The sequence below is a fragment of the Acinonyx jubatus genome, chromosome X, assembly GCF_027475565.1.
Source record: "Acinonyx jubatus isolate Ajub_Pintada_27869175 chromosome X, VMU_Ajub_asm_v1.0, whole genome shotgun sequence".
Lineage (NCBI taxonomy): Eukaryota > Metazoa > Chordata > Mammalia > Carnivora > Felidae > Acinonyx > Acinonyx jubatus.
This window is the reverse complement of record NC_069389.1, coordinates 89626742-89646024: the sequence shown is the minus strand read 5'-3', so window position 1 is coordinate 89646024 and position 19283 is coordinate 89626742. Positions and strand designations below refer to the sequence as shown.

The 19283-nt window shown below is 46.0% G+C and overlaps 1 protein-coding gene across 4 annotated transcripts in view; it reads left to right on the top strand.

Annotated features, from left to right (window-relative positions):
• The window catches only part of AMOT (angiomotin), a 63360-nt gene that overhangs the window by 23680 nt on the left and 20397 nt on the right, over window positions 1-19283 (top strand). For all 4 annotated transcript variants that reach the window (XM_027054997.2, XM_027054995.2, XM_053201578.1 and 1 more), the window contains 4 exons: window positions 841-1318; window positions 5463-5607; window positions 6692-6784; window positions 9317-9462. In XM_027054997.2, coding sequence (XP_026910798.2) covers window positions 841-1318; window positions 5463-5607; window positions 6692-6784; window positions 9317-9462 — 862 coding nt within the window. The remainder of the gene's footprint in view (window positions 1-840; window positions 1319-5462; window positions 5608-6691; window positions 6785-9316; window positions 9463-19283) is intronic.

Here is a 19283-nt window from a genome sequence, read left to right as displayed (position 1 = left end):
TGACTGTAGTTTGCCATTTGCTTGTGGGCAAGTGGAACATATTTTCTAAATGTGACTCTGCACGTGCTGACCACATACAGAACGTCAGAAGAGTGTTTAAAATGATGACGTGAAAATCACCTTCTGGAAGACTCATTTAAATGCTTAGACCTTCAGTTAAGCATCGGATTCTTGGTTTCGGCTCAGGTCATGCATGATCTCACGGTTTTGTGGGTTTAGGCCCCACAAAGGGCTCTGCACTGGCAGCACGGAGCCTTCTTGGGATTCTCTTGTCTTCCTCTCTCTCTGCCCCTCCCCTGCTTACACTGTCTCTATCTCTATCAAAATAAATTAATAAACTTAAAAAAATGTAAATGCTTAGACTTGAGGGGTGCCTGGGTGGCTCAGTTGGTTAAGCATCCACCTCTTGATTTCGGCTCACGTCACGATCTCATGGTTGCCGTGGAATCGAGTCCTGCCTTGCGCTCCACACTGAGTGTGGAGCCTGCTTCAGATTCTCTCTGTCTCTCTCTCTCTGTCTCTCTCTCTCTCTAACAAAACATGCTTAGATTTGAGCAACCAGAGTACAGGCGTACGTCACTTAGATTTTCACCAAACAGCCCTGGAAATCACCTGGCTCAGTCGTCCACGGGATAACACCTCTGTCAGGCACTCACAGGTCAGGCCTGGAAAGAGCTGTGGAGGTCTTTGCAGAGATTTCCTTAGTCTAACCCTGCCTGCTCCTTACTTTGCAGGGACCCTGGGGGGCATCGGAAGCCTCCTCATCTCACTTCCCTGTGCCCTTGTCCCCCAGTGCCTTCGGAGAGAGCTTAACCTGAGCGCGCCCTCCATGTTTTACAGGCCGGCGCAGGACATCTCATTGTCATTGTCAGCCAGGAGCTCACGGCCTCACAGTCCTACTTCTTCCCTCACGTCTGGGGGCTCCCTGCCCTTGCTGCAGTCTCCACCAGCCACAAGACTGTCTCCTGCCCAACACCCCTTGGTCCCAAACCAAGGAGACCACTCGGCTCACCTGCCTAGGCCACAGCAGCATTTCCTTCCGAACCCGGCTCACCAGAGTGATCATTACCGGCTCACTCAGCCTGGCCTGGGTCAGCAGCAGCAACAGCACCACCACCATCACCAGCAGCAGCCAGGAGAGGCCTATCCAGCTATGCCTCGGGCCCAGCCGTCGTCCGCTTCCTATCAGCCGATGCCAGCGGACCCCTTTGCCATTGTGTCCAGAGCCCAGCAGATGGTTGAGATCCTGTCAGACGAGAACCGGAACTTGAGGCAGGAGTTGGAAGGATGCTACGAGAAGGTGGCCAGGCTGCAGAAGGTGAGGCCCCCGTTTGGGGGTATCAGAGTCGTCTTTCAATCTTAGTTGTTTCACATCGATGTAAGTCTCCACTTACTGGTGCCTGCACGACTTCTGGGAAGGTCTTCTGGATTCTTCTCTCTGAAGGTTAGGTGTGGATCAGACTTGGGGAAAAGCCTTCTGCCTAACTTTCTAGGGGAAGTCACATTTGACATCTGTGTGAGGAGAAAACAAAACAAAACAAAACAAAACATAATTACACTGTTTTCCCAGACACCGTAGCCCTAATGAAAACTTGACTGGTTGGTTTCAAATTCCAAAAGGCAGAGAAACTTCTTCGTAAGGTCAAGAACCCTGACCATACCTGTATAGGTGAACATCCTGCCAGCCTTTTGTCTTGGTTATATTTTCCCCAGTACTGAATTGGGATCTTCAATGTGAAACCACAGCTCCTACAAAAATCTCGCCACTGTAGTTAGATCCAGATCCTGCCCTGCCTTGTTCTGGAAAAGTCTTAGAGCGCTTTTCCAAGTGGGAGTTCTCATAGCAACTTTTTTCAGCACCTCTTCTGTTGCCTCCTTTTTGCTTTGGTTTTCCCCTGCAGCTCACATTCAGCATCTGCTGTCTCTCTCTGGTGTGTGTGGGGGGCAGGAGGGGCTTAGCACCACAGCTGGGTGACAGGTGCCAGCCCTAGGCTGAGGAAGTAGAAAAACGGGTGTATGTCCCATAGAGTTCACTTGCTTCTCTGGGCCCGTCCTGTCTTCTCCAGCTGGGACTTTAGCTCTTGAGTGCCCTAAGCTAGGAATCTTAGCTCTTGGCCTCCAGTGGCTGTCGGTGAATAAGGTTATGCCTTTGGCAGCCTCTTTGCAGCTTTTCTCATTGTGGTGCTCATGTGGTTTTGATCTCCCGACAACGTGAACTGTTCCGGGGAGGTGAGGGTGAAGGTGTGGGAGGGAGGGGACATTGCCCGGTTTTGTTCAGCAGCTCTGTCCTTAGGAGACACCCAGGAGTGGAAATTTCAGGGGCCCGAATGAAACTGAGAATTTGTAAACACCAGATCTGGGTCCTAAAGTCGAAGAGGGCTTACTGTCAGCTGAGGATTTTTTTTTTTTTAATGTAGCAAAACCACCTCCCTCGAAGTGTGCCAAAATCTAGACGGGATTTCTTGGGGTTGAATGAGAAGCGTTTCTGTCTGGCTTTGCCCCCCCCCACCCCCACTTTTACATTTTCTCCCTCCTCTCGTTTAACTGTACATCCCTCCCCCAGTCATACTGGTGCAACAAATTTAACCATACTCTCACTCTCAAAGCAGACTGGCCTGTTTGGCTGATTGGGTTAAACGGTTAATACCCCTCCCCAAACTGTCTATTTCCGGGTGGCTCCAGCCCCATCTCTGATGCAGTAATCGGCAAGGTGGGTGACAGGGGAGAGAAGCAGAATAGGATTTGTGTCGTTTGTTGTTGCTTGTTCCCCAGTGGGGGGAAAGATGCCTCAACCAAGTGTCATTTGCACAGCTTGAGTGTTGCGGGGAGTGAAGGTTGACCCAATGCCACAGTGAATGAGAGGCATAAGTGGGGCAGAAGAGGGAAAGGAAAGGGGGAAGAGTATGGTAGATACCAGCTGGTGCTAGACAAAATACGAAGGTCCGAGGCTCATGAGGGGAGTAATTAGACAGAAACCCACCACCACATCCCTCTTCCCTGCCCCCACCATCCTAGACCAAACCAGGGGATATGCCCTTCTGTGACTTCTTTTCCTGGAAAGTCCTGTGGACAGAAGTTAACACTGGTCCATCTGGCGGGGGGGGGGGGGGGGTATGGCGTCTACACAGGGGGTAGGGAAAAATTTGGTACCAGATCTCGAAATAGCACTCCGAACAACGGGAGTGAAGGGACTGCCCTCCGGGTGTGGCATTCTGTGAGGGGACTGGAAAGCCTTGCCTTCTCAACGCTGCCCAGAGCCAACTAATACCAAGCCTGATCTTTCAAATGGAAATGTTTATTTTCTGTACCCAGCACTTGAATTTCATGCACGAGCTTTATCGGGCCCAGGCCTCGCAGATCTTGTCTCAAAATGCCATTCACCAGTTTTCACCTTCTGTGCTGTTATCTTGGTGCCATCTGCAAGGAGAAAAACACTCTGGAGTCCGCTCTTTTCTTTGGTGTAAGCCTCATTTGTTTGCAGGCAGTCCTGCCTCAGGCATCATTTTGGAGCTGGGGCAGGTGGAATCTGAGTTGTTTGGTAACCCAGCCTTTCCCCCAGTCTCCCGCTGGAGGCCTGATATTTCTCTCCATAAAGTACCCCGAGCTGTGTTAAGAAGGGTGGTGGAAAACTGAGAAGGAATGCGGAATGGTTGTAGGAGTCAGATTTAATTTGCAAATTGCTTAATAGGCCATGGGGTTTATTTATCTTATATAAATTATATGCAAATATCTCTGTGGCTGTTTTGTGTGCAATGAAGCTATACTGGTAACGGAAAGACTCTGGAGTCTAATTTCGTGTTTTCTTCCCGATTCGGGCTGATCTGGGGCAAGACCCTTTCTCTTTGAGGTTTTGTGTGTTGTTGGGTTTTCGTTGTTGTTGTTGTTGTTGTTGTTGTTTTTGCATTTTACAGGATTTGCACTGGTGTCATAAAACACAACTCCGATCACGAATTTCTGTTCAAAAATCTGTCCTGGTCTCCCACTACGGGAGAAAGTCCAAATACCTGGCATTAAAGCCCTTTTATGATCTGACTCCAGTCTATCTTTGCAGCCAGATCTCATCAGCTTCCGTCCGTGTACCCCACAGTGTCCAGCCAAATGAGACTACTGGTCATTCTGGGAATGCATTCGCTCACTCAGAATAGAATACCCTTCCCCTCACCTCTGCTCATTGAAATCTGACCCAGCTTTCAGGATCTGACTGAAATGCCACCTCCTGCCTGAAATTGTTTGCCTCTCCCCTCACCCCAACCAGGAATACCTTTTCCTCCCCTGCTCTTTTGTGGCACTTACTTCTACTGTTGTGAATAATGCGTCCTTCTCTATATTCTTGTTCTTGATTAGGTTGAGAGCTCCTTGAAGGGAAACAATAATGTCCTCGTTCATATTCACACACCCTACCGTATTTAAAAAAAATTTTTTAAACATTTATTTGTTGTAGAGAGACAGAGCACGAGCAGGGGAGGGGCAGAGAGAAGGAGACACAGAATCCGAAGCAGGCTCCAGGCTCTGAGCTGCCAGCACAGAGCCTGATGTGGGGTTCGAACCCACGAACCATGAGTTCATGCCCTGAGCCAAAGTCGGAGGCTTAACCGACTAAGCCACCCAGGCACCCCGCCCCCACCGTATTTGTTAAACGTTTATTTATTTGTGTGTGTGTGTGTGTGTGTGAGAGAGAGAGAGAGAGAGACAGACAGACAGACAGAGAGGGAGAGAAGAGCGGGGGAGGGGCAGTGAGAGAGAGGGAGACAGAATCCAAAGCAGGCTCCAGGCTCTGAGCTGTCAGCACAGAGCCCGATGTGGGGCTTGAATTCACAAACCATGAGATCATGACCTGAGCCGAAGTCGGACGCTTAATCGACTGAGCCACCCAGGTGCCCCTCCCCACCATAGTTTTAAGAGTTCTGTAAATATTTGGCCCTTGGTAAAAGTTTGTTAGATTGAACTGAACTACTGCATAAGGCTGAGGCTTAGAGTTTTTGGGCTTCGCCTCTGCCACTAACTCGATCTCAGAAAGGGCAGTTTTACTTTTCTGGCTGCTAAGATGGGAGGAGGTGTCCTTGTGAAGGCAGATATCCGGGCAAATTGAAACAAACATGGGAAAGCCCTTTGGAAACTCTGGAATAATGTTATCTGTGTACCATATACATTATTAATAGTATTTTCAAAATTAGGAAGATTCTCATGCAGAAATGAAAATCATTTATAACTGTACTGTATTTGTTTCTAACCTGAGGGAGTCTCGTGACCCTGTGAATTAGTTGCTGAGCTGAAGGTTGATTTTAGCAATTCTTCTGGGAAACTTTTCTCATCTGACTGTGTTGTGCTGGCGTCGGGCCATCTGTAAAGCCCTGGGAGAAGCTGTTATTAAGGATTTGCATATATGTTTTCAGACCATCTTTCCCATTAAGCTCCTACCATCCCCAGTATCTTTCCTTTTTTTTTTTTTTTTTTTTTTTCAGGTGGAGACAGAAATCCAGCGAGTCTCGGAGGCATATGAGAACCTTGTAAAGTCATCCTCCAAAAGAGAGGCCCTGGAGAAAGCCATGAGAAATAAGCTTGAGGGTGAAATTCGAAGAATGCACGACTTCAACAGGGATCTGAGAGGTGAGGGACTTCCTTCTGAAGCACTGGCCAAGGTAGTGAAGGAAAAGGCGGGGGAGTGTACCTTCAGGCTCTCAGGGCTTGACCACCCCGCTAGCATGGTCGCTAAGTTGCAGGGCATAGATAAGGCTAGGGTTCGGGAACTGCAATAGAGCTTGGTCCCAAGTTTGCTTAATCGAAGCGGGATGAGGTGATGTCTGAATCAGACGGTGTCCCTCCCGTGACTCCCGGATCCTCCTGGCCCTGCCCCCACAATCTGTGCTGCTTCTCTTCCCTTATGGGTTTTGCAGAAGCCTGTCTTGGGGCGGTGCAAGCTTGAAACAGTGACGTCCTCCACTGTTTCTAGGGCTCCCTGCTTGTGTTTCTACCTTAACCTTCATCACCTTCAAAACTGATGGCCTGGGGGATGTTATCTTCCGTCTTTGGATTTAGATGACCTTATTGATCAAATGAGACAACTGAACTGGATGCTGCCCATGGTCCCCTTCTAGCTCTGATGTCACACGATTTTAAAGACTTTTTATGACGACTTTGGTGCTCTTTTTTCCTGGTGAATGAAAGATGTCATATATTCAGGGGTAGATTCCTTCATTTGCATCTAGAATTCCACACTTAGGTTTTGTCAGTGAGGAGTGAAAGTGTTCGGTACTCACCTCCTCCTTCCCTACCATGGCTTAGTTCTGTTTGGGGTTCCACATTTGCAAATATGTGTCTGTGTCTGTGTCACCTATTCCTGAGTAACAAGAAGAAGCAGGCTCGTTTTGCCCAAGATCAGTATTTATTTTTTTATTTTTATTATATTTTTTTATTTTGAGAGAGAGAGAGAGCAAGAGCGCGAGTGGTGTCAGGGCAGCGAGAGAAGGAGAGAAAATTCCAAGCAGGCTCCACCCTCTCAGTGCAGAGCCCGACGCAGGGCTCAAACTCATGAACCGCGAGACCATAACCTGAGCTGAGATCAAGAGTCAGACGCTCAGCTGACTGAACCGCCCAGGCGCCCCCCTCAAGATCAGTAGTTAAAGGGCAGACACCATGTGCTTGGAAGTTCGTATATGAGGACCTGTTTGTTGATTGTCTTTGAATTCCACAGAGCGTCTCGAGACTGCCAACAAGCAGCTTGCGGAGAAGGAATATGAGGGGTCGGAGGATACTAGAAAAACCATCTCTCAGCTCTTTGCAAAAAGTAAGTCTGAAAGCTCCAGCAGCAGGTATGAATGTGTGGTTGGGAGCGAGATGTGTAAAAAGATCACACAGTTCTGTTATCTGTCTAGAACAGCCAGAACAGAGTGAATGCCGTCTAGGGATTCTTTTTCCTGTCGGGGCATAAAGTTGGGAGTGTTGTTCTTTTCCTTCTAGGCCAAGGAGGCTGCTTGCCACATTTAGTCACATCGACGTGGCTCCTTCTGGATTAAAGCAGAGAAGCCCCTTTGAAATCCCTGCTTTTGTCAAGGCTAGCTGCAGAGGACCTCAGTGAACATGGGGTCGCTTAATGTTGAAGGGATTTATTGTTGAGGGCTCTATGTGCTGGCTCTGGTAGAGATGGGATTAACATGCAGGATTGATGATTAGTGTTTGGGATACCTGATGTGCACCTGCGGCTCCCTTGGTTCAACACCCTGTATTAAATCATATCGTCACATATTGGCAGACTCCAAGGGTAGCTACAGGAGGACCCGCCGCTATGGCCTGAACTAGTGACTCTGGTTGGAGAGTTGGAGGGGTGGGGGAGGGCAGAACTATGTCTTTCCTCATAATACTGTTTCCTTTGTCTGGAAATACTCCGGAGGACCGTGACAATGAACTAATCCTGTTCTTTATCGGTCCCTAATAGACTCCACCCAGCTAGACAATGCCTCATTCTTTCCAATTGCTACAATAAAACCAGCAATAAAAACTGTGCAGTGGATTGAGTCCACAGGGGGAAACAGATGAACTACCCTCGCTTCTGCAGATGTCCATAATTGGTGTTCCCTACTCCCAGCCTCCCTCACTGGGGCTCCCAGCTAGAGTAGTGCATGGTGGGGACTTGTCAGGCCCCATCTCTGCTGGGCCTCCACATGACCCTTTCAAGTCATTCCATGCGGCTTCTAGTCAGCTTTTACAAGTTTGTTTGATCTTCACTTACAATACCCCCCTCCCTTCCCGGGTTGCTCTGTTGTGCTCTGGCCTCAGAAGTGGGGCTTTTTTTCTTCCTCATTTCCCTGAGCCTCCCGTTCCTTTGTCAGTATGTCTTAGAGGGAAGAATGTAGTTTTTCTGGTGTCATCAGTACCTCGTGTAAATTGTTGTGAAGTTATTTTTGCGGTGTCACCGTTACCCTGGAAGTTAGTTCGCTGGTGGAGAAGATGGCGGCCTCCCAGGACAAAACGAAACAAAAGAGAAAAATGTATGGATTCTTGCCCTGGGATCTGCTAGTTCATATTCCTCCGTGTGTGTGTGGCGATGGTATTTCAGGTGTGCCACGAGCTCTGCTACTGGTTTATACAATGTGGGAACTTAGTAGAAAAAAAAATTGTATTAACAATGCGGTGAGGGACTGTCGAATGGTTCTAGAAGGGAAAAATGGACTCCACTGAGCAAGCGGGGAAGAGGGCATGACTTACGGCCCTTTAGTTCTTTTCGCCTTTGGACATCGACGGGGTGCTGCATGGTTGGGGCTATGGCAAGAGCCAAAAGGTCCTCTTGAAAAGCCTCCCTGGGGAATGTGTTCCAGTTACACTAAAGAGACCCAACCAGCTCAACCCTAGGAGAAGGCAGTCTCATTAGAGTTTACAACAGCCTGGCCTTAAGTATGGGCTCCAGTGTGTCCTCAATTACTAATTGTGAGGCCTGGTACACGTTATTCAAGCCCTCCGAGTCTCGTTTTTTTGTTTTTTTTTTTTCATATACAAAATGGAAAAGAGAATAACGCCTCCCTTGTATGGCTCTCCTGAGGATTAAGTTAGTACAGTATTTTGGTGTGCAGTGAGTATTCAACAAATGTTCATTTCTTTCCGAGGTGCCCCTCTATGGGTAGGTAAAGGGAGAGTGGGAGGGAACCCGGGGCTGCCCTATTAAAGTTTCTCTTAGAAACTTAAGTATCACGGTGTGCAGAGGAAGGGCACTCTAACCCCCAAGTGAGAATCAAAACTGTCCCTTTGCGTTTCTGGTATGAGGTTTGTCCCCGTTAAAACGGGAGGGACCTAGAAAGGCAGGGGGGTATCTACACGTGTCATGGTCATCTGTACCTACAAGGCAATCCTGGACTTATTTCAGTTGGAAAATCACGTCAGTGAGTAAAGGGTGGGATTTCAGGTTTTCTACATTCTACGGAATACCATTTTTAGATCGATTTAACATATTGTCAGGAGGAGGTAACTGGGAAAATTTCGGGGGGCTCAGTTGCTCTTTTGCCAATACAAGACCACTTGAGGAAATACAATTGAAGACCCAAGCCTACCTGTTCTGTGTGTGTGTATTCTTTGCATAATACTTTTCATAAAACTTTTTTTTTTTTACATCTGCATTCACCTTGCTTGTGTACCACAACCATTGTTAGGTGACTTTTCTGAGTTTACATAACAAGTTAGCGGTAGAGCCAATGATAGGGTCTCAATCTTGGGTATCCTGGTGCGTGTGTTAGAGGATATCTAGTAATGGGTATGATTGTCAGTTTTGCTCAGGTAAGCTTTTGAGCTAGCTCCAGAATGGCGGTATTGATAATTCATGTCTTGATAGATAAGGAAAGCCAGAGGGAGAAGGAGAAGCTGGAGGCCGAGCTGGCCACTGCCCGTTCTACCAATGAGGACCAACGACGACACATTGAAATCCGAGACCAGGCCCTGAGCAACGCCCAGGCCAAGGTGGTCAAGCTGGAGGAAGAGGTATGTGCGGTTTCCTTAAGGTAGCATATGAGTCCCAAAGAGGGGGCGAGCTGGGAAATCAGGGGCACTGGGGACTCCCCATTTTTGTGAACTGGCACCTATGCTGTCCCCCAACCGGAAGGTACCACCTGCTACTTCTCCTTACAGCTGTCCCGGTGTGAGTGGACTTTGATTTCTTTCTTCTTCCCTGCAAGTCCTTTCCTTTGGCTCCAGAAGAGAAAATCACCAGGGTCAAGAAGTAATTTCCATTTGCTCATTCAAATAATAAACTGACCACCTTCTTCCAAGTTCTTACTATGGACCTAGCCCTGCCTTAGGCTTGTGACAGGTGCATATTTTTTTTTTTAATTTCTGCCCTTATAGGGCTTTAAAGCTTTCTCTTAGAAGGGCTAAAAAATGGCTCCAGATATTTTAAAGTACTCCAAGGATCTTAAAATCAAAATGGTCCTTGTCTCCCGATATTCAGTGGGAAGTTGGTCCACTCGGGTTAAAAAAAAAAAAAAAGAAGAAGAAGAAGAACCTTGATGGCTATGGCTCTCGTCCTAGGATTTATTTTGCAGATTGGTTCTGAAATAGAAGCCATCTTGAAGGGGTCTAAGACAGGATGGGACCCAGGGAAAATTTACAGTTTATGGCAGGCCAGGAACTGTGCCCTGGGCCTTACTGGCTATGTGACAGGGAGAAAGTGTCAGTTATTTGTGTGCAAGGATGGGGTCTTTCCTTGACAAATACAAGGGCCCCCCAAATCCTAAGCATATGATAAATGTGCATCTGATTAGTCTTGATGTGGATGTTACTCGATTGCAACACTGAACTGTGTTCATGTGAAATAGAGGGAATATTGCTGCTGGACTGTCATTAATTAATCGTGGGTGTCCGTTGTCATTGTATTGACGCTTTAGTGTTTTGTACTTCAGGGAATGGGTATGTTCCAACAAAAATGGATGCCAAAGTGTAACTTGGTGAAGAAAATTTCACATCTCACTATTCTAAAACTTGAATGTTTTAAAAAAAAATTTTTTTTAATGTTTATTTTTGAGACAGAGAGACAGAGTGTGAGTGGGAGAGGGGGAGAGAGGTGTGGGGGGGGGAGATGCAGAATCTGAAGCAGGATCCAGGCTCCGAGCTGTCAGCACAGAGCCTGACGCGGGGCTCAAACCCAGGAGCAGCGAGATCATGACCTGGGCCAAAGTCAGATGCTCAACCGACTGAGCCACCCAGGCGCCCCTAAAATTTGAATTTTTTTAAGACAAAAAATAGCCTCCATTGTAACAAATTGGAAGCTTTATAAACCTGAGACCAAAAAAAAAAAAAAAAAAAAAAAAAAAAAAAAAGTGTTTCGTGACCAAGCCCTCAGCCTTGTGGCTTTGGTATGCGAAGTGTCTTTCCTACCTTCATGCATGACCTGCCTCCTCTCCCTCGGGAAGAATGGTTCTAGTTCCCAGAGATCTTCTGACTCACAGATATCTTTTGCTTTTTGGGGATGGGGATTAAAGTGCTTGCTGGGATTGGGTTGTGGGTTCATACATTTCCAGTAGGTAATATTGCCTGACCTATGATGTCCTTGACCTGACTTACTTAATCATTAAACTACAGGTTGTATAAAATCTGGCTAGCGTCCTGCTTCATCCGTGGTCTGTGTCAACTGCTGAGTTGCTTTACTGAACATGAGGAATATTCGTATATGTCTGGTGTCCAGACCTCAGGGGCACACTGTTTAACCTTTTGCTACTTCTCGTACATTCTTTCCCTTCCCCCTCTTGTGAAGAAATCGCAGAATCAATTACAGGACAAGGATAAGACTGTATTATTTTAGAGAAGGGACGAGAGACTGGCCGAGAAGTAGCTTGTTGGGTAGAGCCAGGAATAAAACTGGAATCTCATGACTCCCCAGCCCATGAATTCCCTAGCCCTTGCTGCTTGTCTCCCAATCTGAATCATCCTTTGGTTCCATTCCCAAGGAGAAAATGTGGGCGCTTCTTGTTCAGATTTAGTAACCCCTGCATCTTTTCATTAAAAAAAAAAACGCTCTACCCGTTGGGCCCCTCTTTTTCAACAAGAGGCTTGTCCAGACTGCTTCGAGATTGGGGTATATACACAGTCCTGCTGCCCCTCCAGGAAGGGTGCCCATCCAGTAGGAGGTAAATGGGACAAAGACTCTGCAACTCTCTCGGTTTGCTGTGTCCTAGGGCTCAGTGGTAACTGGTTGTTAATCATGAAAATAATATGCATCTAAGGAGAGGATGTTAATTTGTAGTTCCCACTGGGCAGCCCTCACTGAAACAGTTGCCTGAAATATATTTCTGGCTTCAGACTTCTGAGGCTTTTCCGGGCATTCGTTCCAGAGATTTGTAGTCGTCTTCCAGGGCCCTGCCCCCAAAACACGTAGATTTACAATTTAAAAAAGAAGTTCGCAAACTTAGGCTAGGGTTGAATCATGGCATCTAGCGGCCAGGTATGTCAAATGAACTCATCAATTATTGTTAATTTTTTAGCCCTCAACCAACTTGTGCTTTCGCTCAGAGGCTAGTGGTTGGGAAATTCTGAGTTACTCTTGCTACAGGAGGTGGAACATTTGATGGGGGAGAGCGGGCTGGGAGCCTTCTACCCAGTAGAATCACAAGGGCAGAGGCCGTGTAATATCTTCCAGACTCTTTTTCTCAAGAAAAATCCACTGATTCGTGTTTTCTTTTCTGTTTTAGCAGCCTATCAGAGCTCGCTTTGCTCTTAGGTGGTGTTTGTCTTGTCTCCTCTATAATATTCAAAGGAAACATTCCTTTTCCTTATTCTCAAATACAGGAATTGATCATTGAAGTTTGGCTTTTCTGCTGGCACTCAACCCCCACTAAGCTCGTTCTACCTGGCCTCAAATTTTTTAAGTACGGGACATTAGGGAAGGTGGCCCTGGAACTAATCGAGTAAGGAATCTTTACTGTTCACAAAATCCGTGAACATCTCTAAATCAAGAAATGGTATTCACGAATAGAAAATGTATTCCTCTCTCTGTTGGAGATGGCTTATGTATAGTCCTTTTGGAAGGCAGAGGAATATGTCAGACATTTGCCTATGTCTTGTATAAACAGAGAATTAAGTTATGGCTCACAAATGGCACCCCGAATTTTTCCTAGAAGTTCTTCCAGGGGAAATATTTGTAGTCTGCTTAGCAAAGGAGAATTAGGGAAATTTTCCCAAATTAAGTCATTTGTCTAGGGAGTATTTTCTTAGCCTGCTAAGTGTCAGGGCAGGTCAATACATATATCAAGTTGTTATGTTGTACAACTGAAACTAATATAATGTTATATGTCAAATATATCTCAATTAAAACAAAGACTTCCAGGGAAAGATTATGGCTACGTTAACGGTCCAAGGACCCTTGCATGCATTTACGTCTTTCTCGGTACAAAGTCCTCACGTAGATGCTTTTCTCGAAATTCATTTCATTTTTCTAATCCCATGAAGACTCTTGCCCATGATACTGTGCATCCACTGTGCTCTCTAAGCTCTATACAGAAATGTGCCTCAGGCGTACAGAGAACTTTCTCCCGCCGTCACAACTTCCGTCCCCTTCCACACTCAGCAGAGATTCTCTGATGGACCCCATTCTGTTGACGTTAGGGAATGTATCTTGCTGGCAAGGGGCTAGCACTTTTACTAAAGAACAGACCTGTTTGGGGTTTTGTTGTTTGTTTTTTGTTTTCTGGGTTTTTTTTGTTTGTTTGTTTGTTTGTTTGGTGATTCACTATGATCCAGGTCTTGCCACCAATCTGCAGCCTATGCAGCAAGCCTTTCCATCCTTGCCCTTATCTTTCGGGACACGTAGGTCCTGTTGAAGTGAAGGCTCATTAAACTCCCAAGTCAAAAGAACTCTGTGTCCCACAGCAACCATGGCATTCTCCCATTCAGAGAGATCTCCCCCACCCCCACCAATTCGACCTCACTGGAGAGTTTCGACAGATGCCTGGCATATCCACTCACAAGGCTCAAGGCAGCCCAGGCTTCTGGCTGGCTACTGTCCTATGATGACCCAGAGCCGAGCCACTGCTTGGGTAATTGTTTCAGGGATGGTGGGAAAAAGGCCCTGGCGAGATCAAAGAGGGAAGATGCTGCGGGTGGGCCGCTTACTGAGAAGAGTGCACTGGAAGGGACAGAGCGGAATGTGGGAGGGCTGGCAAAAAAACAAAAAACAAAAAACAAAAGAAAAAAACAACAACAAAAAAAGCCCAACCACAACCACCACCAGTGAGCCTTGTTTTTTGGCCCGAGGCTAGAATGACGGCCACAGAGATTCAGGGAAAGGGGGCCCAAGTGTTAACCTTGGCTCAACTACGATGGCTGGTGATGCCTTAGACATCGCAGCGATAACTCTTGGTGGCAGCGCGTTTTCCAGTGTCCTTTTGCCACTGCGCTCGGTTCTTCAGAACGAAATTCATATTGTTTCCCTCCATTTCCACTATTAGTCTCTATGGCTGATAGTTTCTCTTATGTCTGGCTACCTTGCCACTTGTTTGATTTGTCATTTTGGTTGGAGAGATGGACAGCTTTGTGCCATCCTCACAGTACTGTGACTGGTCTCCTTTCCCGGGATTAGAGGAAGCCGTGCTAGGCGTCGACATTTATGTCCCATCCCAAATAATCGTGAAACAAACAGGGTTTTGTTGCTCTAGGTAAAACTCACGTAATAGTTACGCTGGATTATAAAGTCTGGATGGAAGATCTGAGTACGTTATCTAGCCAGGAATCTTCCAGGGTGTTCTGCTGATGAATTATTGACTCATTTGAAGGGCATTTCATCTAAGAATGGCCTTTCCTAGATTTAAGGCCGCATATTCTATTGAGGTAGGTGTTGCTGCACCCAGTATGTGAAGAAATTATGTCCCCACCCCAAATAGAGACGGAGTGACCTCCCAGAGCTTGCTTTCTCTCAGTTTTTTTCCTGTGGTTTTACCTTTTTAAATTCCCAAAGTAGAAGCCTTGTGTAATTCCTTCAGTCTCCTTAACAGAATGAACTCCGTTCTCTTGGTAGCAAGTTTCTAGAGGTGGTTTCAACAGACAGAGGCAGCTTGCTAATACCAGGGTAGTGTTACCAGATTGCTTCAGAGGGAACTCTTACTTGGAGCCCGGGGCTCCTGAGTAAGGCTGAATCAAATCAAACAGAAATCACTAACGGCTCACGGAGCAACAGATAACTAGTTGTGTGGAGAGGAGACGAGGAAAGAAAGTACAGTTTATTTCTGTGTTTGTTTAAATGTTTGTTCACTTATTTCTTTTGAGAAGGAGAGCCAGGGAGGGAGAGAGAATCCCAAGCAGGCTGCTCTGTGCTGTGAGATCGTGACCTGAGCTGAAATAAGACTCAGACGCTCAACCGAGTGAGCCACTCAGGCACCCCCTTATTTTTTTTTTTTAAAGTTTACCTGTCTATTTTAAGAGAGACTGAGAATGCATGCACACGAACCGGGGAAGGGCAGAGAGAGAGGGACAGAGAATCCCAGGCGGGCTTTGCACTGTCAGCACAGAGCCCGACGTGGGGCTCGAACCCTTGAACTGTGAGATCGTGATCTGAGCCAAAATCTAGAGTCAGATGCTTCACCGACTGAGCCACCCGGGTGCCCCAGAAAGTATCCTTCCATTGTGACACAGTGAGTGGAGTTGTGGGCAATGGAAGGGAAGATGAAAATGAGACATAGTGAAGGATGTTTTCTATGGCACTGGACTTAGTTCTGTATTATTCGTTTCAGTGTCTTTTAGCCAATGAAGTGTGTGTATATGATGATGTTCAGCCAGCCAGTAATAATATCCCACCCCCTCTACCTATCTATCTGTATATTTTTATTCCTTAGTAAGATCTTACTTTTTAAGCTTTTTTAAGTGTTTATTTTTGAGAGAGAAACACACACAGCACAAGCAGGGGAGGGGCAGAGAGAGAGAGGAAGACACAGAATCCGAAGCAGGCTCCAGGCTCCGAGCTGTCAGCACAGAGCCCGATGTGGGGCTCGAACCCATGAACCTCTAGATCATGACCTGAGCCGAAGTCGGACGCTTAACCAGCTGAGCCTCCCGGGCGCCCAAGAGTTTACTTGTTAAGACTGGTTTTGGGTTCCCCCCAAAATAGAAGGGGAAGGTACAGAAATTTCCCATATACTCCCTGCCCCCACACCCGCATAGCCTCCGCCATTATCAACATCCCCCACCGAGAGGCAAAATTCGTTATAGTAGATGAACCTTACATTCACACATCATTGCTCCAAAGTCCGTAGTTTATATTAGGGTTCACTCATGGTGTTGTACATTCTGTGGGTTTGGATAAATGTATAAGGACAGGTGTCTGTCCTTATGGTATCATATAGATTATTTTCACTTCCTAAAAATTCTGTGTTCTGCTTATTCATCCCTACCCCTATGTATTTTTTTTAACTTTTTGAAAACATTTCCAAACATATTATTATATCTCCCACTATGAACCTTGCAAGTTTTGTCTGCTTTCAACAGATTAGGACATTGAAGTGCAGGCAGATTATACAGTTAGTGATAAATCTAAGACAAAATCCAGATCCCTTAATTCTAAAATATCCTACCCTATGCTGTGTCCACCAGTGCATACATGGAAAAGGTTAATCATTAAATGACTTCCTTGCAAATGGCCGAGATCAATGGGTAGCTTTAGGGGCCCCAGGAGTAGTTTTGTATATAGCCATCCTTAAAAAAATACATTTGAAAGACGTCCACAGTTGTTGGAAGGAGGGAAAAGATGCCATCACGTGGTATTCATTTGCAGGGATCAGATTTTCCTGAGTCAGAAGGAGGTTAAGAGATCTGCCAAATGCTTGGGAATGGGTTCAAATTATTGCAGAAGTGCAATGGAAAAATATGATTGATTGAGCTCAAGAGTATCTGCCCTATTCTTCGCTGGATTGCCTTTCTGCCATTCATCCCACTTTGGTTCCCCTTTAAAAAATTCTCTCTTAATTGGAATGACGTGACACCCTTAACTTGACTTGCCAAATGAAGTAGATACATTAATGAATGTACGTGTTTATTTTTTATATGTTTGTAGTGTTACAGCTGAGCTATGCTATGCTCATTTTTACTCTTCTGTTCGACAGCTATTTCATATGAGCTGGTCACCAAGAGGGCCGTGAAAACATGAACTCGAACTAGAACCTGAGAGGGATGCAAAGGAAAAAAGAAAGGCCCTGCCCTAATGGGGCTTATGGGATGTTGCTCTCTAATGGGGCAGGGACTTTGTCTTGCTTTTCGTTGCATCACTGCTCCTCTCAGATGTAGAATAGGGCCCGACACATGATGAGCGTTCAGTAAGTATCTGTTGAATGAACGAATGAACAAACGAACAAATCCACACATGAATAAAATCTTACACAATGACTGATACTACTAGAGTGCACATTATGAGAGACTTCGAGAAAAGCAACAATCAGGGTCAGGTCAGATGATTTGAATGACAGATTATTCTGTGACTAAAGAGAGCATGATGATATTAAAGTGTGAATATAAGCAGTTGTTGAAGGTGCGGCATGAATGAGATCTCCTCAACATTATTGACATTGGGGGCCAGATAATTCTTCATTGGTAGGAGTAGAGGAGGCCGTCTTGTGCATTGCAGGACGTTCTGTCCACAAGAAGCCAGGAGCAACCCAGTCCGAGCTGTAACAACCACAAATGTCTCCACACATTGCTGAATGACCCCTTAGGGGAAAAATCGCCCCCAGTTAAGAACCATTGGTATAGAAGCAAAAGAATAAACACCCATACATTATTAGACCTTTGTGGTAGCAGGTAGGGATGGAGTTGGAAGGGAAGGGGAGTCTAAAATATCAAGACAGGGGCGCCTGGGTGGCGCAGTCGGTTAAGCGTCCGACTTCAGCCAGGTCACGATCTCGCGGTCCGGGAGTTCGAGCCCCGCGTCGGGCTCTGGGCTGATGGCTCGGAGCCTGGCGCCTGTTTCCGATTCTGTGTCTCCCTCTCTCTCTGCCCCTCCCCCGTTCATGCTCTGTCTCTCTCTGTCCCCAAAATAAATAAAAAACGTTGAAAAAAAAATTTAAAAACAAAAAAAAAAAGAAAAAAAAAAGAAAATATCAAGACACAAATTAAGAGTGATTTAAGAAACACCATTAGGAGAATATAGAATTATAGAAAGCAAGGGAAAGGGAGCTCTGACAAGTTTTTGAAAACTGGCTTTTGGAAAGAAAACTTGAATGGGTGGAATGATTTCTCCTATTCACTGAATATCCAGAGATCATTTGTTTTATTGTTTTTAATGTTTTATTTATTTTTGAGAGAGAGAGAGAGAGAGAGGCAGAGAGAGAGAAAACAAGCGGGGGAGTGGCAGAGAGAGAGAGGAAAACAGAGAATCTGAAGCAGGCTTCAGGCTCTGAGCTGTTAGCACAGAGCCTGACACGGGGCTCGAACTCCTGAGCCCCGAGATCATGACCTATGCCGGACTCGGACGCTTAACAGACTGAGCTGCCCAGGTGCCCCGAAAATTTGATTTAAATGATGGATTTACTTGGCTTTTTCTAGAGGCCCATGAGTACTCATCTCTAGACCTGAGCCACTACCTTGGCTTTAGAAGCTTTTCAAGTGAACTTTCACTTCCTTGAATGCTGAAGACATGGAGAAACGAATCATCTGAGATCCTATGGAGAGTACACCCATTACATGTTCTGTCTTTTGCATGCACATACACACAAACTAAAGCAGAACTTCTATTTTGTTTTTGCCCCCAAACAGAATTCTGGGATCTCATTTTGCCTCCTTCCTCAGTTGTTGGTCAACCTTGTAGGGGAAAAGGGGAAGTTGAGATCCATAAAATAGTTGTGAATTGAAAGACTATTAGAGACCTTCTGAGGTCATCTCTCTAGCCTAGTGATTTCTTTTTAAATTTCTTAAAATCTCCATATCCAAAGGCACTGAGGTGTGAAATACCATGGGGTCCTCAGGGACCTTAAATTATTTAGCCATGCTGAGGTGTCACGTGTGAAAAGATGATGGAGTGAGGTCAGATGACAGGCCCAATCGCTAGGGCAGACAGACAACACACAAGAACATGTATATATTCATATATATTTTCGACAATGTGGCAGTCTTTGTTGAAGTTAAGTTTTAGGTAGAACCCTAATATATACAACACGTAAAAGAGAAGCCATTTGATACAACTTACCCACCACCGTGGCCTCTGAAGCACTCCACAGAACAATTCGAAAATCACTCCAGGGTCTGGCATTTTATCTACAGAAGGACCGGATAGTAAACAGTTTCAGTTCTGTAGACCATACAGTTTCTTTTGTAACTGGCCCTGCTCAACTCTGCCATTCTAGCCGGAAGGCATCTGTAGCCAATATGTAAATGAATGGAGATGGATGGATTTAGCCTGCCGCTGACCATTTTCCTTTGCTGACTCCTGAAACCCTCCTCATTTTGTACAAATTGGGATGCTGAGGCCGAAAACACGGAAACAAATTACCATCAATGGCAGAGCTAGGACTAGAATCCAAGTTCCCTGATTGCCACTTGGTTCCTTTAGCTTTCATTTCGCTGTCAAATAGAGAAATAGCTGGGGGCGCCTGGAGGGCTCAGTCGGTTAAGTGTCTGACTTCGCTCAGGTCATGATCTCACGGTTTGTCAGGTCGGGCCCCACATCGGGCTCTGTGCTGACAGCTCGGAGCCTGGAGCCTGTTTCAGATTCTGTGTCTCCCTCTTGCTCTCTGCTCCTCCCCCACTCACGCTCTGTCTGTCTGTCTCTCTGTCTCAAAAATAATAAACATTAAAAAAATTAAAAAAAAAAAGAAATATCTGAGACTCTGTGT